Raw genomic sequence first — 12,524 nt, 5'->3', positions numbered from 1 at the left:
TATTTCTTACTAATACTCAATGAAACGTGGTAGGTTTGGTTATACCTAGTGGTTGCTATGGTACGTTGTTTATTATCAATTATTTTTCAAAAATGTGCTTCTCAGCTCGTTGTAATCAACACATTGGCGAAGGTACCCTCAATAGTTGCTTCATTTCTGAATATCGCAAATCCAGAAGCATATACTGGCCATTGTATGAGGCGCACTTCAACAACATTTTTGGCCATCAAACGGCATGGCATGGTGGTTGGAAGAACTCATCTGTAGCAGAAAGTTATGTTGAGGAATCTAATAAACAGGACGCCGCCGGACTCACCAGCGTTCCAGGAAGGGTCCACAGCGGACTGGCGCCGGCGACCAGATGCGTACTCATATACCTACGACCGACTCCACACACAGGGACTCTCCAACGAACATTCACCCCGTCAACACGTCTTTTTCTATACAACTTAGTTTTCAATAAAATACTTTATTATTACCGTTGAGAGAGCGTTTTATTCTTGCTGTAAAGCGAAAACAACCCTCAATAAAAAGTAAATTAATTAAATTTGATTTATTATAGGTTTATTATTTTTTCATTATTCTACTACTGAAATAAAGTTAATTTATTCCACTAGTGGATAAAGTATCACTTTAGACGGTTCATATGTGTGGATAAAAGTCCAATTATAAAGTGACTGTGGATAAATGTATTTAACTAATTTTTACACAAAAAGGTACAATAATTACTGTCGAACTCATAAAACAGCAAAGCATCTGCTGCAAAATAATACAAAGACAATGGATTATAAATTTCTCATTAAAAGACAAACATTTCATCCGAATCCAATAACATAATAATAAGGTAAGTAATTAAAATCATGTCTATATTTACCAGAGTGATCTCAATAACGTTTTACAATAATTTACCCCATGCGTCACGATGGCGTAATTTTTTTAAAGTTTACCTAACCGTGTGGGAACATTTCAGGAACTAATTAATTATTAATTAAATGGGAAACTGACAAATTTAGATTTTACGTGAAACTACTAGGTCGTAATCGCTCATTATTTGAGTAATAATATCGATGGAATAGTACACATATCATGTTGTCGGGTCCATAAAATGGTGAGTCAGTGGAACAAAGAGATCTGTGACAGGCGGCCGCTGGTAAAAAATGTACTCTATGATTAAGCGTAAAGAACGATAAATAAGAAGAAACATATCAGAAAAATTACAGTACAAATCTGACTTGTTTGTGCTTCATAGACATGAAAAATTAACTTAAAATTTTACTATACTTCCGAAAAATTAAGTATAATGAATATATGATTGTCCCCTATCCAGCATTGAACACATTTCGCACATCATTCGTCAGCAGAATCACCAGAATTTTTTTCATTTTGTTGTTTTTTTTAAATGAGCTTACCGCACAGTTAAGTAAATTGAAAGTAACACTAAAACAGTGCTTTAAAGACAGTTTATGGGATATGTTTGCTGGGTATACAATTTTTGATACAGCGCAATATGTCACCAGCCTAAAAACTTATTAATGTAGACCAATTCTAAGTGACGAAGATCTATAAATTTCACAACTTTTCGAGAAATACACTTGAAATGTGGTATTCTAAGAAACGAAACGTTTTTTTACCGTCGTTTGAACAATATAGCAGCGATGAGATCAAAAGGAGAATGATGCACAAGTATATCGTGATGTTATGGATATTAATACCTCTGTTAATTCAAAAAATTTCAAAACTTCCGGATACAGTCGACAGACGTGGCGCCTAGATTATAAATTTCCAACCACGATTTAATATGTACTTCCCATATGGAAATCTATAATGTTTACTGCAACATGTACACACTGAAAAAACAGTTTTTTATGTAATTAGGTTATCTGTTACGTCTATTAATTGCAAATAAATGTATATTGTTAAATTTTGAACACCACCAGGTGAAAATTAAAAGCAGTGTAGCAATTTACTACAGATTACTTGTGGATACAGATAAGATTATGGTATCCTTGCATTAAAAAGGTCTGTATTCTGGCATTTATCGGTAGCGCTGTCTGTCATTCTAGTAACAAAACTGGGAATACAAGGAAACTAGATAAGCGAAAATATCTAAAGTTATAAAGTACAGAAGCAAAATATGATAGTGGTTTGTTTGTTTCAAAAGGACTGTCGGTTATAATTTAACAATATGTTTCAATGTAGAACAATTTCAAATACTAAGGCGATATGTTTGTTCCGAAAAAGTAAACTAAAAAAACAAGACATGTCAACATCGTTATATAGGTATATTTTAATTTGACGTGGGCACCGTTTATAACTTTTTCATTTAGTCAGTTTGCGGCTTCGTCCCGCCCTCCCGGCTTGTGCCTTTCTTCTATTATTAAACAATGACCCGTATCCCCCCGATGCGTAAGTTTGAGGATTAAACAATGACGGTTTTATTTTAATAAGCGGTTTCCTCATCGTTAGCGACGGGTATCGCGGTTTACACACTCGATAAACACAACGGATCCGAAATCTGATGGTATGACTTAATTACCGCAAAACTATTTACCGCAGAAGGTTTTCAAAAGTCTATTGTCCCCAGTACATCACTTATTGCGTTTTAGTGATACATGCAAGTACCAAACTTTGCGAGTCCCTTCTTTTAAAAAAATTTATTTTGTCGCTCTGTATCTCGAAAACAAGAGGAGATAGACTTATAGTTCTTAAGACAAAAAATTTTATTTTTTGTCGTTCGTACTATCACCCCCTGTATTTACGGGAGGTCTTTCTGAAACAACATGTATACATGCATGTCGGACAAAAGTAATACATGATGGAATAATGTATTTTAGAACGAAAAGTAGTCCGACACAAGCATCGGGATAAGACGCCAGTCCGACAAGAAAACAAAAAAAAATATTGATAAGAAATTGCATCTTCTTTTCTATTTGCGAGTAGATAAACAGTACATACTCCAAAATATTTCTACACGCACTTGATGTAATAACGAAGTAATAAAATAATATAATTTCGATCGGAAAATCTAGAAAATTAGGAAAACTTTTTTGAAAACAATAAAATCCCAAGTTTTTTCTTTTTAAACAAATCTAATAATATAATTTTTTTATGGGAAAAATATTTCTTTGAAAACGAATAAGTCTGAAAATATTATATTATTATATTAGTTTTATGTGAAAAGGGTTAACTGTTTTAATTGTTATTAAAAGGTATTTTTGTTGAATGTGCGTTCATAATAAAAACAAGTTTGAAAGTTATAGGAAGATAATAGTATTTTAATATTTGATCAATAAAAATATTTTAAGTATGGTAATTTATATTATTCTAATCTTTGAATCAACCAAAAATAATAGCAATAATAGCAATTATACATTTTGATAATTTTTTTAGATTCGTTCGTCTTTAATATTAAATAATTAACAACATTTTTTGAAATAATAATTAACTAAAACAAATGTATTTTAATTTTATGCTATAGCTATTTAATAATAAGCAATTTAATATAAAAAGTGCGAAGTATGCACTAGAAAAATAAGGAATACAAAGAAAAAAATGCAATTTGATATTACCCTAGCATTTGTTTTTTCATTTTCCATTTATAGTCCAGACGGTATCTGTTTCAAAAAGCCATATTTGAGTGAATATATATATATCCACGGAGATTTTTGGCTTTTTGGCTTTCAAATATCACTAGAAATGAAAATTGGGCTTAACTTTTGGCGGCACAATATGTTAAAAAAATTCGAAAAATGTCATATTTTTCTTCCTATTTAATTATGTACCTTTTCAAGAGTTGGTTTTAGGCGAAAATGGAAGAGGAAAAAATGTTTGCTATTAAATTTTTTACAAAACATGTCTAGTTACAAATCGAATGAATCATGTTTATTATGGTAAAAATCGAAAAAAATCGCAAAAATGGGGTTAAAAAACAATACTTTTTTGGAGATTTTTTGGGGTATTTAAATTGGGTATACGACTTTTACACTTGTCTCAAAAAAACTTCATGTTAATTATCACACCAAATTTTATCAAAATCGGTTCGATAGATTTTGCATAATAATTTTGCAATCCAGATTCAATTAGCCGATTCAATTTCGAGCAGGCCGAGGCGGCCGCGCTCTCTGCTTCCCCCACCACCACCACCCGTACGATTTTATTGAATTTCTCGCTTGCATAAATAACTTTAAACACGTTTTAAAGTAGGTTGCCAATGAAGAAAAGTATTGCAAACTTAGACATGGTAAGTATTCGGAATACCAAATGTATTTTTCGAAAAATTAACCCGGATGTCCCAGTACATTTATTGTAAATGACGGCTATAACTACGTAACTAATTGATTGAAAAAGTTTGAAAGCTTGAGAGCCCTTCTATATGTGATTAAATTTTCAAGTATCTAAGGGCCTTGGTTTTTGCTGTGCAAAATTTTGAAAATTTGCAAATTTTTTTTCAAAATCTGGAATGCAAAATTATTATGCAAAATCTATCTAACCGATTTTGATGAAATTTGGTGTGGTAATTCTACATAACATGAAGTTTTTTTGAGCCAAGTATAAAGGTCCTATACCCAATTTAAATACCCCAAAAAAATTCCCTAAAAAGTATTGTTTTTTAACACCATTTTTGCGATTTTTTCGATTTTTACCCTAATAATCATGATTGATTCGATTTGTAACCAGTCATGTATTGTAAAAAATTTAATTGCAAACATTTTTTCCTCTTCCATTTTCGCCTAAAATCAACTCTTGAAAAGATACATAATTAAATAAGAAAAATATGACATTTTTCGAATTTTTTATGCGCATAGAAAAATTTCATTTCTAGTGATATTTGAAAGCCAAAAAGCCAAAAATCTCCGTGGATATACGATTCACCCAAACCAAAACAGATACCGCCTAGTAAAAGTACAAACATATTCAATTAAATTTGCATTCAATATTTTATAACAAATTATAACAATTGTTATAAATGAAACTTAAAGTAATAATGACTTTTTTTAAAGAATTATTTTATCAATACTTTTATTTTCTATCAATAACCTATTTAATTAAGAAATACGTTTATTTAAGATGAGTAATCATATTTTATTATATAATTACATTACATGCTTTTACATTTATAAAAAACAGACCTAAATTAGCTGTATTTTTTAACATTTTTATCATGTACTAGGCCTCCTCTACGAAAAAGTACGATATCGATGATATTTTCATATCATGACTGGAGTAGTAGGAAAATTCGCAATTTAATAAAATTTCGATTAAATTAAAGTTTGAAGTTTTATTTTTTATTATATTTTATACACTTTTTAAATAATTTAATTTATTTTAAAAAAAATTGATCAAAGTATCTTAAATGATTTATCAATTTTTTATTAACTTGCGGTCCGTTTTTGTCGAACGCATATTTTTTTTTTGTAAACATAATACTTTATAAAAAAATTAAACTTGTATGTATGAAACATAATCTCATGTTGTCATTTTTGGGGCGTCAGACTACTCGTACGCTGCATGATTTTTGTAAAAAAAATTGAAATTTGACAACCTAACCTCTCAAAACTCAATAGATATTATCCAAATCAAATTTATAGCACTTGGGCATGAAAGTACAAGTACTTTACAAGTATTTTAGAAAAAAATGTATGAAGATCGGCTGAAATCTGGTCATCTTCTGAAATTTTGAAAAAAAAACCTTCAAAAATCCCAGTGTGCAGCGGTCTGATATTTTGGTAGGAAAAAGTCGATTTTTGAACTTTTATTAAAAATTTGAACAAGTAGGTATAAGAGGTTTTAGCTATTATGTATGAAAATATGTACAAATAAAATGTTATTTATGTTTAAAAAATAACCTTTTTACAAATTATTTGTGAATAGTCTGTTGATACATTACGCATCATTGCGAAAAAGCTTCGAAGAAAGAATTCAATGAGAATTTGTTTACATCACGCCTAATAATAATAAAACGTGTGACTTTTCACGGACCTTTCGAAAATTCGACCGAACGCGGTATACGCGTTTGTTTAGATTCCGAGGACCTACACTGACGTTTCATTAAAGTTACCGTTAAAATCGCACGACGTGAGGTAAACCTGAGCCTGCGGCGCCTCAAAGCTAAATTGTTTCGGCTTTATCGGCTCTAGGACGCAAGTGAGTCACAGCTGAAAACTGTCGATCATTGTCGTAGAAAAAAAATATATATAAATCAGGTTGGTTACAATTAATATTATCCCCATTTAAGCTGTATAATCGCTAAATATAAAATTCATGGCAACAATGGCAAACCGCGGCGTTATGATCTAATAAATATTTAACTCGATAATAATATCTGATTATGATGAAAAAGTCCGGTGTGGCTGTTATTACTCATGTGGCTTAGCTTTACGCGCAAAACACCGAGAAGTTGCAAGTCACTCGTTAATAGGTGCGATGGAAAAAAATCTATTTCCTATGTGCGCAATATAATGGGTTGGTAAATTTATTATTATCAGGAACAATTACAAACTAACGATGAATAATAACATATCTATATAATATACCCTGGAGATAATGCCTTTTTTTCAGGTTTGCCAGGAACGCCCAATTAAATAACAAAAATTAGAACAAAAAGTATTTTACATTTTAATAATTCCACTATCCCCGTCATTGTACAATAACATCTCACGTCTGCCTCTGATCTGAAGCCTCGCATCGATCAATTTATTCGTATTTTACTGAGGGACATTGCCCGTGAATTTCATTGTCGTTTGTGCGTGTGCGAGTTAGTTTAACACTTTGTGTGGTCAAGTGTATGGCACGTGTTTTTATGGAAGGCAGTAGCATTGTGCATTGTGAGCATAGAGCGGCATAAGGCGTGACCACAGGTTGAGCCTATTTCTGCTACTACAACGCGTATTGCCGCTTACTAGCTTAATGAAGATTACGACTGTTTATTTATTTGATTGTCACCACAAAGTTTCCGATGTCTGATAATTAGAGACAGATTAACAAAATATAGTGGCAATAAAAAAGTCTACGTACCACATTCAAATGCATTATGCCACATAAGAATATTAGTTTTTTCAATATTTGAGGTTAATTTACCTATCTATCTTTTCAGATCGTAGCCAACTATGATACCCATTTAAAAAAACATAAGTTTACTCCATAGCTTCGTAATCACAAGATCGAAAAATTCATATATTCCAGTTTTGACTTATAACCCTATGCCCTATGACATCAGCGTCTGTGTCTATATCTGCAAAAAGCGACTTCAAAGGCAAGTTGGAAACAACTACTCTGCGGACTAAAGCCCCGACTAGCATTGAATTACATCCGCAATATCTTCTACACACGTTATATTTCACCCATATTATTCAATAATTTCTTAAAAAACTATAAATAATATATCCAAATGTGATGAATAAATGAAACTACTAAAATCATTAAACAATGTAAACTTTCAAAATATATGTTCTCTTTGAAAGTTAATACATTGTAAGGAAGTAAAAGTACAGAAGTTAATATAAAAAAAAGCTCAAATTTGGCTCATCCTAAAAACACGACCAAAATCGTTTACAGTATTACATCAGGAAACCATAACTTTTTACTGACAATTAATTTTTATTTGTCTTAGTCTCAAGTATATTTTTGTCTACATAATTTTTTGAGACACCCTGTATACTCCACCATTTTGCTTATGTTTGCGATTCTAAAAAATATATCGACACGTGATTTACAGGATGTTTTCACTGGCTTGTTTTTAACTAAGCAACGAAAAAATATGATTCCATTTTAAATTTTCAAAAAAATACGAAAATTTCATCCATTTTTCAAAAAGTTAAACAGTTGTAACGATACAAACAAATTATTTTTTTTTTAATATAAACGTAATTATGTAAAACATTCTCTTTCTAACGAGACGAAGTTTATTAATTTTGGTTGAGTCAAATCGAAGACATTTCTTTCAATTTTTTTTCTTTTTCCTATTTTATGTTTCTCATTGTTTTGCTTTCATGAAATATGGCCGATGATTTTTCTTATTTGGACAGGCAGTACATTATTCTAAGGGTTAGGTTATATCTCACCGACACTCAAAACGTATATACCTATTTGCAAATAATATAAATTCTAAGAAAAATTATAGATTACAGTAAATATTTCACATAGTTTGACGAAAGTACATATATACATTTGAATAGAATAAAATAACATTTACGACAAATAATTCCATTTAAAACTATCTTGATCTTGATCCAAATACTTTTTCCAGTACAGCAATATCATTAATTGTAACGATTTAAATTATAAAAATCGAGTGATAAATAGGGCTGTCAGAACTGAGCCGCAAGACATAGGCGTACGCATTGTTTATTAAAGTGCAACAAATTAAACTGTCTACAATACACCACCATAAACACCAATGGAAAGGAATTAATTACGCAACATCCGCACGATAACAAAGCAACAGTATACTAACGTGAACGTGAAAAGCATTCTGAGAGAGCGGCTCACACATGTCCCATTTGACCCGGTTGGCACGCCATCGAATTGCGGCTTTCTCTGACAGCCTTAGTGATAAACAACAAATCTCAAGGGCAATTAAATAATTTTTACACTACATTCGTCTTTCTTATAGCCTTAAATGACGTGCAGTCAAAACAGACATTTTTTCCAAACCATCCGTTTATTTTGTTTTAAAATAAAAAGAGGTGTTGCGTTAATTCCAGCGGATTTATGTCGTTTTACAGGCCACTTAATACCCTATTAAAAATAAATTCACGCCGAAATTCTCGACGCTCTAGCACCGCCGTGACCCAATTCATAACCCACATGTTACTTTAACGGCCGTGCAATCCGTATTTTATTCCTGGCTAATTTTAGAAGTCGGTAAGCCGATGGTTCAGCTCACTGACATTTCTGGGAATGATCGATTAGTCGAAAGGAAATTCTGCAGTGCACCAGTCACCGACGGGTCTTAATTGCCGATCATCTCGCGAAAATAATGTTTTCGGCCTTGGCGACCTTGATTTTTCCCAGCGTATTATTTATAGAGCAAGGTTTGCGGCTGATCGCACCGCTTTCTTCGCGATGGCCGAATTTATAACATGGATTTCGGCGCCTTAAGGGTAAAGATTAAGATCAGTGGAGCCGATTTAATTGCAGTATTAGCCTCGCGCTGAAAATTGAGATAGAGATCTAGAAGAAAAAGAATAATGACACCATCGATTACCGTTACAATTTTTTTTACTACTTTTTACAGTTTTACGCTTCCTCAGCCTCAACTAGAAATCTTTGACCTACCCTTACTGTTCTCGTGCTAGCCTCTGTGGGGGCGGACTCACTATAAGAACCTCTAGGCCGGCCCTGATGTTCATTCCGGTGGTTCTTCCTCGGATAATGGCGGTCCTGTGAAACTTTCCGTAATTACATTTACAGATGGGGCTTCGTCTATTGAGGCTTTAAAACCAACAACAAGAACGATAAGGAACATCAGAGCGGGCCTAAGGGTTCTGATCGCAGAGCCGCCCCCACAGAGCCTAGCTCAAGAACAGCAAGGGCAGGTGAAGTATTCCTGGCTAACGCGATGGAAGTACTTCTATTACTAACTCTGGCGTCCCTCTAAAACTTCGTCCGAAGATTCCAGCAAGCCAAACCGCATCTTTCTAGGTCGAGAAATAAAAAAGCTACGGGCTCTTCGCCAATTTAAAAAGTCACGTGACTTAAAACGTGATCTAACAAAGCCCATATCGTTTTAACCGTTGAAAATAAAAAACATCATATTTTAAATAAGTTGTAAGTTAATGTCTGTGTCTATCTACATACCTATTTACACAAAGTTTATTTGACTAAGAAACCAAAATGCTGCTTATTTATTCAAATTTTGTCTTCCCTTTCACAAAAAGTATTAGGGTTTAAGAATTCTGTGGAATACTGACAACACCGCATTTATATTGTAAGTCATCCTACAGTGAAGTCAGCAGTTCCAAACAAGTTTTCTATTAATAAATCATACACGTTTATTTTAAATTTGATTTATTTATTCCTATTTTTTTCGCGAAAAACTATAAATTACATGTTCTACACAATAAACTGTAACGCTGTTCCAAATATATGTACACGTTTAAGAACCACCCTGTATAATATACAAAGTGCCAAGAAAATAGTGCAAAAATTACCAGGACGAAAGTCTGCAAGAATAATTTGAATAATTTTAAATACAGTGTCGACCATTTTGGTGATGCACGTATTTGTATCTCGGAAACTATAAGAGATAGGAAAATGGTTAAACTGGGAAAGTTGTAGACAGTTTTGTTGCTAACTTAATGACGCTTGCAGACCGGTCCTAGCTCTTCAGGTTTTTCAGTTATTTTGTAAAAAAGTAAATGTGGCGTTTCCGAAAATCGTCTATAAATCTTTTATTTTTCTTTCTTTTCCATGCAAGTTTTTTTCGAGGAATTTCACTGTATATTTGAATTTTCATTGCGACTTTTCGAGAATCCATCATCAACTTTCGTTTTTTTTATGGGCGCCTTATTGAATTTTGAGCTGAGCAAATAGAGCAATTTTTTGGCTTTTCAATGATATAATATAAATAAAAAAATTTTCAAAAACAACCTCAAAAATGAATATTTTAATATTTTTAATAAATCTAGCAACACCGCATAAATTTTCGAAACCATTATAGAACAGTCTCAAATTTTTGTAAAAGCTTATCACCAATGTCATGGCGTTGTTCAGTTTCAGTACAATTCAACATGGCGCCCATAAGAAAAATGAAAGTTGATGATGGTTTCTCGCAAACGAAACGTCGCAATGAAAATAAAATTCCTCGTTGTGAAAAAGTGTCTCCAGATTATAAAAATTCCTTTAAATAAAAGAGTTACAGACGATTTTCGAAAATGCAAAATTTGGAATTATTTTTCTACTTGTGTGGGAGACGGGGCTGCATATTATTATTCGGGACTATGCGTGTAATACTTTATGGTGGAACTGTCCTTTTCGCACACTCAAAATCATAACTATCCTATATGGTAGGCGGCAGCAGCGGTATTTCGTAAGTCTTATTAAAATTGAACACTAAATTGATCTCCCTAACCCTGTCCTCGCAAATAACAGAAGGATACATTATATCGACGTTATTCTCATCCACGAATTCCTTCACCTTCCTCAGACACGTACAGTTGAAGGTGGGGTTCTCCAAAAACCACAGACTCTCGAGTTTACTGTCCGACATCTCCTCGGGGAAACACACGAGCCTGTTGGTGTTGACCTGCAAAATCCTTACGGTCCTATTGGCGAACAGCTGAGAGGGAAGCGTCGTCAACTTGTTACCGTTTAACCTCAAAATATCTATGTCTCCGGCTCCCTCGAAGGCGCCGCTGTCAATCTCGTTGATTCTATTGGCGGACAGGCGCAGCTTAAGCGGCCTACGTCTCGCTAAATTCCTGAAAGCCCTGGCCGGTATCTTGGTCATGTCGTTGTAGATGATGCTCAACTTGTACACGTTCGGGCTGTTCGTGAACCAATGAGGACTTATCACCTTGATAACGTTGTAGTTCATCTTCAAGATCTCCAGGTGGGTGTTGTTGTCGAACGCTTCATCTTCCACCACCGATATGAAATTGTTGGATAAGTTTATCTCTTTCACTCTTACGCTGTTGAAAACCCCTCGTTTTACGGTGGTTAACGCGTTTGAGCTAATCCTCAATAGGGTTAAGGTGGGGGTGATACGCAGGGCACCCGGGTCGATATCCGCCACGCTGCAGTTCAAAATTTGTACTACGGACAATTCGTTTTTTAACTCAACAGAGTCCTCACAGAGCCTCGGTATACTCTCGTTCGCTAAAACCAAATGAAAGGCGTCCTCTTTTAGCTGTATTTTACCAGCGGAGGTAACATTCTCCGGACCACTATCCACGGTTTTGTACACTGTTAGGTTATATGTTGGTATATGAGGGCAACCTTCGCACAAAACTTGGGTAATTACTGCGAAAAATACTGTAAGTTTATGCATGGTGCGCACTATCACGAAACTTCACTAATTTTTAGAGTTGACTATTGACTTTTCTGTATAAAATTATAAATAAAACCGGTCAAGGTCAGAGGTCCTAGAAGGCGATAGCCCAACAGCGATAATTTATCGTCAGTAATGTGATCGAGGGATATTTATAGATCAGTAACGTGCTCCCGAATGGAAAATAAGTTTTGCTGAATGTTTATTAGACGATACGGGTTTAGCAATTTAAATTTAATGCCACTATGTGTAGAAAGAAAGATAGATGTCCCAGGTCCCAGTACATTTAGTGTAAACGACGGCTATAACTACGTAACTAATTGAACAATCGATCTGTTTTTTTTTAAAGAAGCGTCTTTCCAAGAACTTTTAAAACCTGCTTTAAAAATTTTTATTTGATTGGATATTCACAAAGTTCTAATTGTTTATAAGTACAAAAATTCGACCAATGTTTAAACAAGCGCCAGAGCTCTCCTAATTGACGGATTCGAATTTTTCAAAAAAAGTTTGAAAGCTTGAGAGCCCTTCTATATGT

At 33.6% G+C, this 12,524-nt stretch overlaps 1 protein-coding gene across 1 annotated transcript; it reads right to left on the bottom strand.

Moving 5' to 3' along the window:
• Positions 1–10,902: 10,902 nt before the first annotated feature.
• On the bottom strand, positions 10,903–12,005 carry LOC108911960 (slit homolog 3 protein-like). The gene has a single exon (XM_018717058.2). The coding sequence runs from the start codon at positions 11,987–11,989 to the stop codon at positions 11,000–11,002; it is 990 nt and encodes a 329-aa protein (XP_018572574.1). The 5' UTR covers positions 11,990–12,005; the 3' UTR covers positions 10,903–10,999.
• Positions 12,006–12,524: the final 519 nt, after the last annotated feature.

This window comes from Anoplophora glabripennis, unplaced genomic scaffold, assembly GCF_000390285.2.
Source record: "Anoplophora glabripennis isolate ALB-LARVAE unplaced genomic scaffold, Agla_2.0 scaffold389, whole genome shotgun sequence".
NCBI lineage: Eukaryota > Metazoa > Arthropoda > Insecta > Coleoptera > Cerambycidae > Anoplophora > Anoplophora glabripennis.
This window is presented reverse-complemented; position numbering and strand designations above follow the sequence as displayed.

Bases quoted from the DNA above. Each gene is read 5' to 3' on its own strand.
- LOC108911960 (XM_018717058.2), bottom strand. From the start codon at position 11,989: ATGCATAAACTTACAGTATTTTTCGCAGTAATTACCCAAGTTTTGTGC.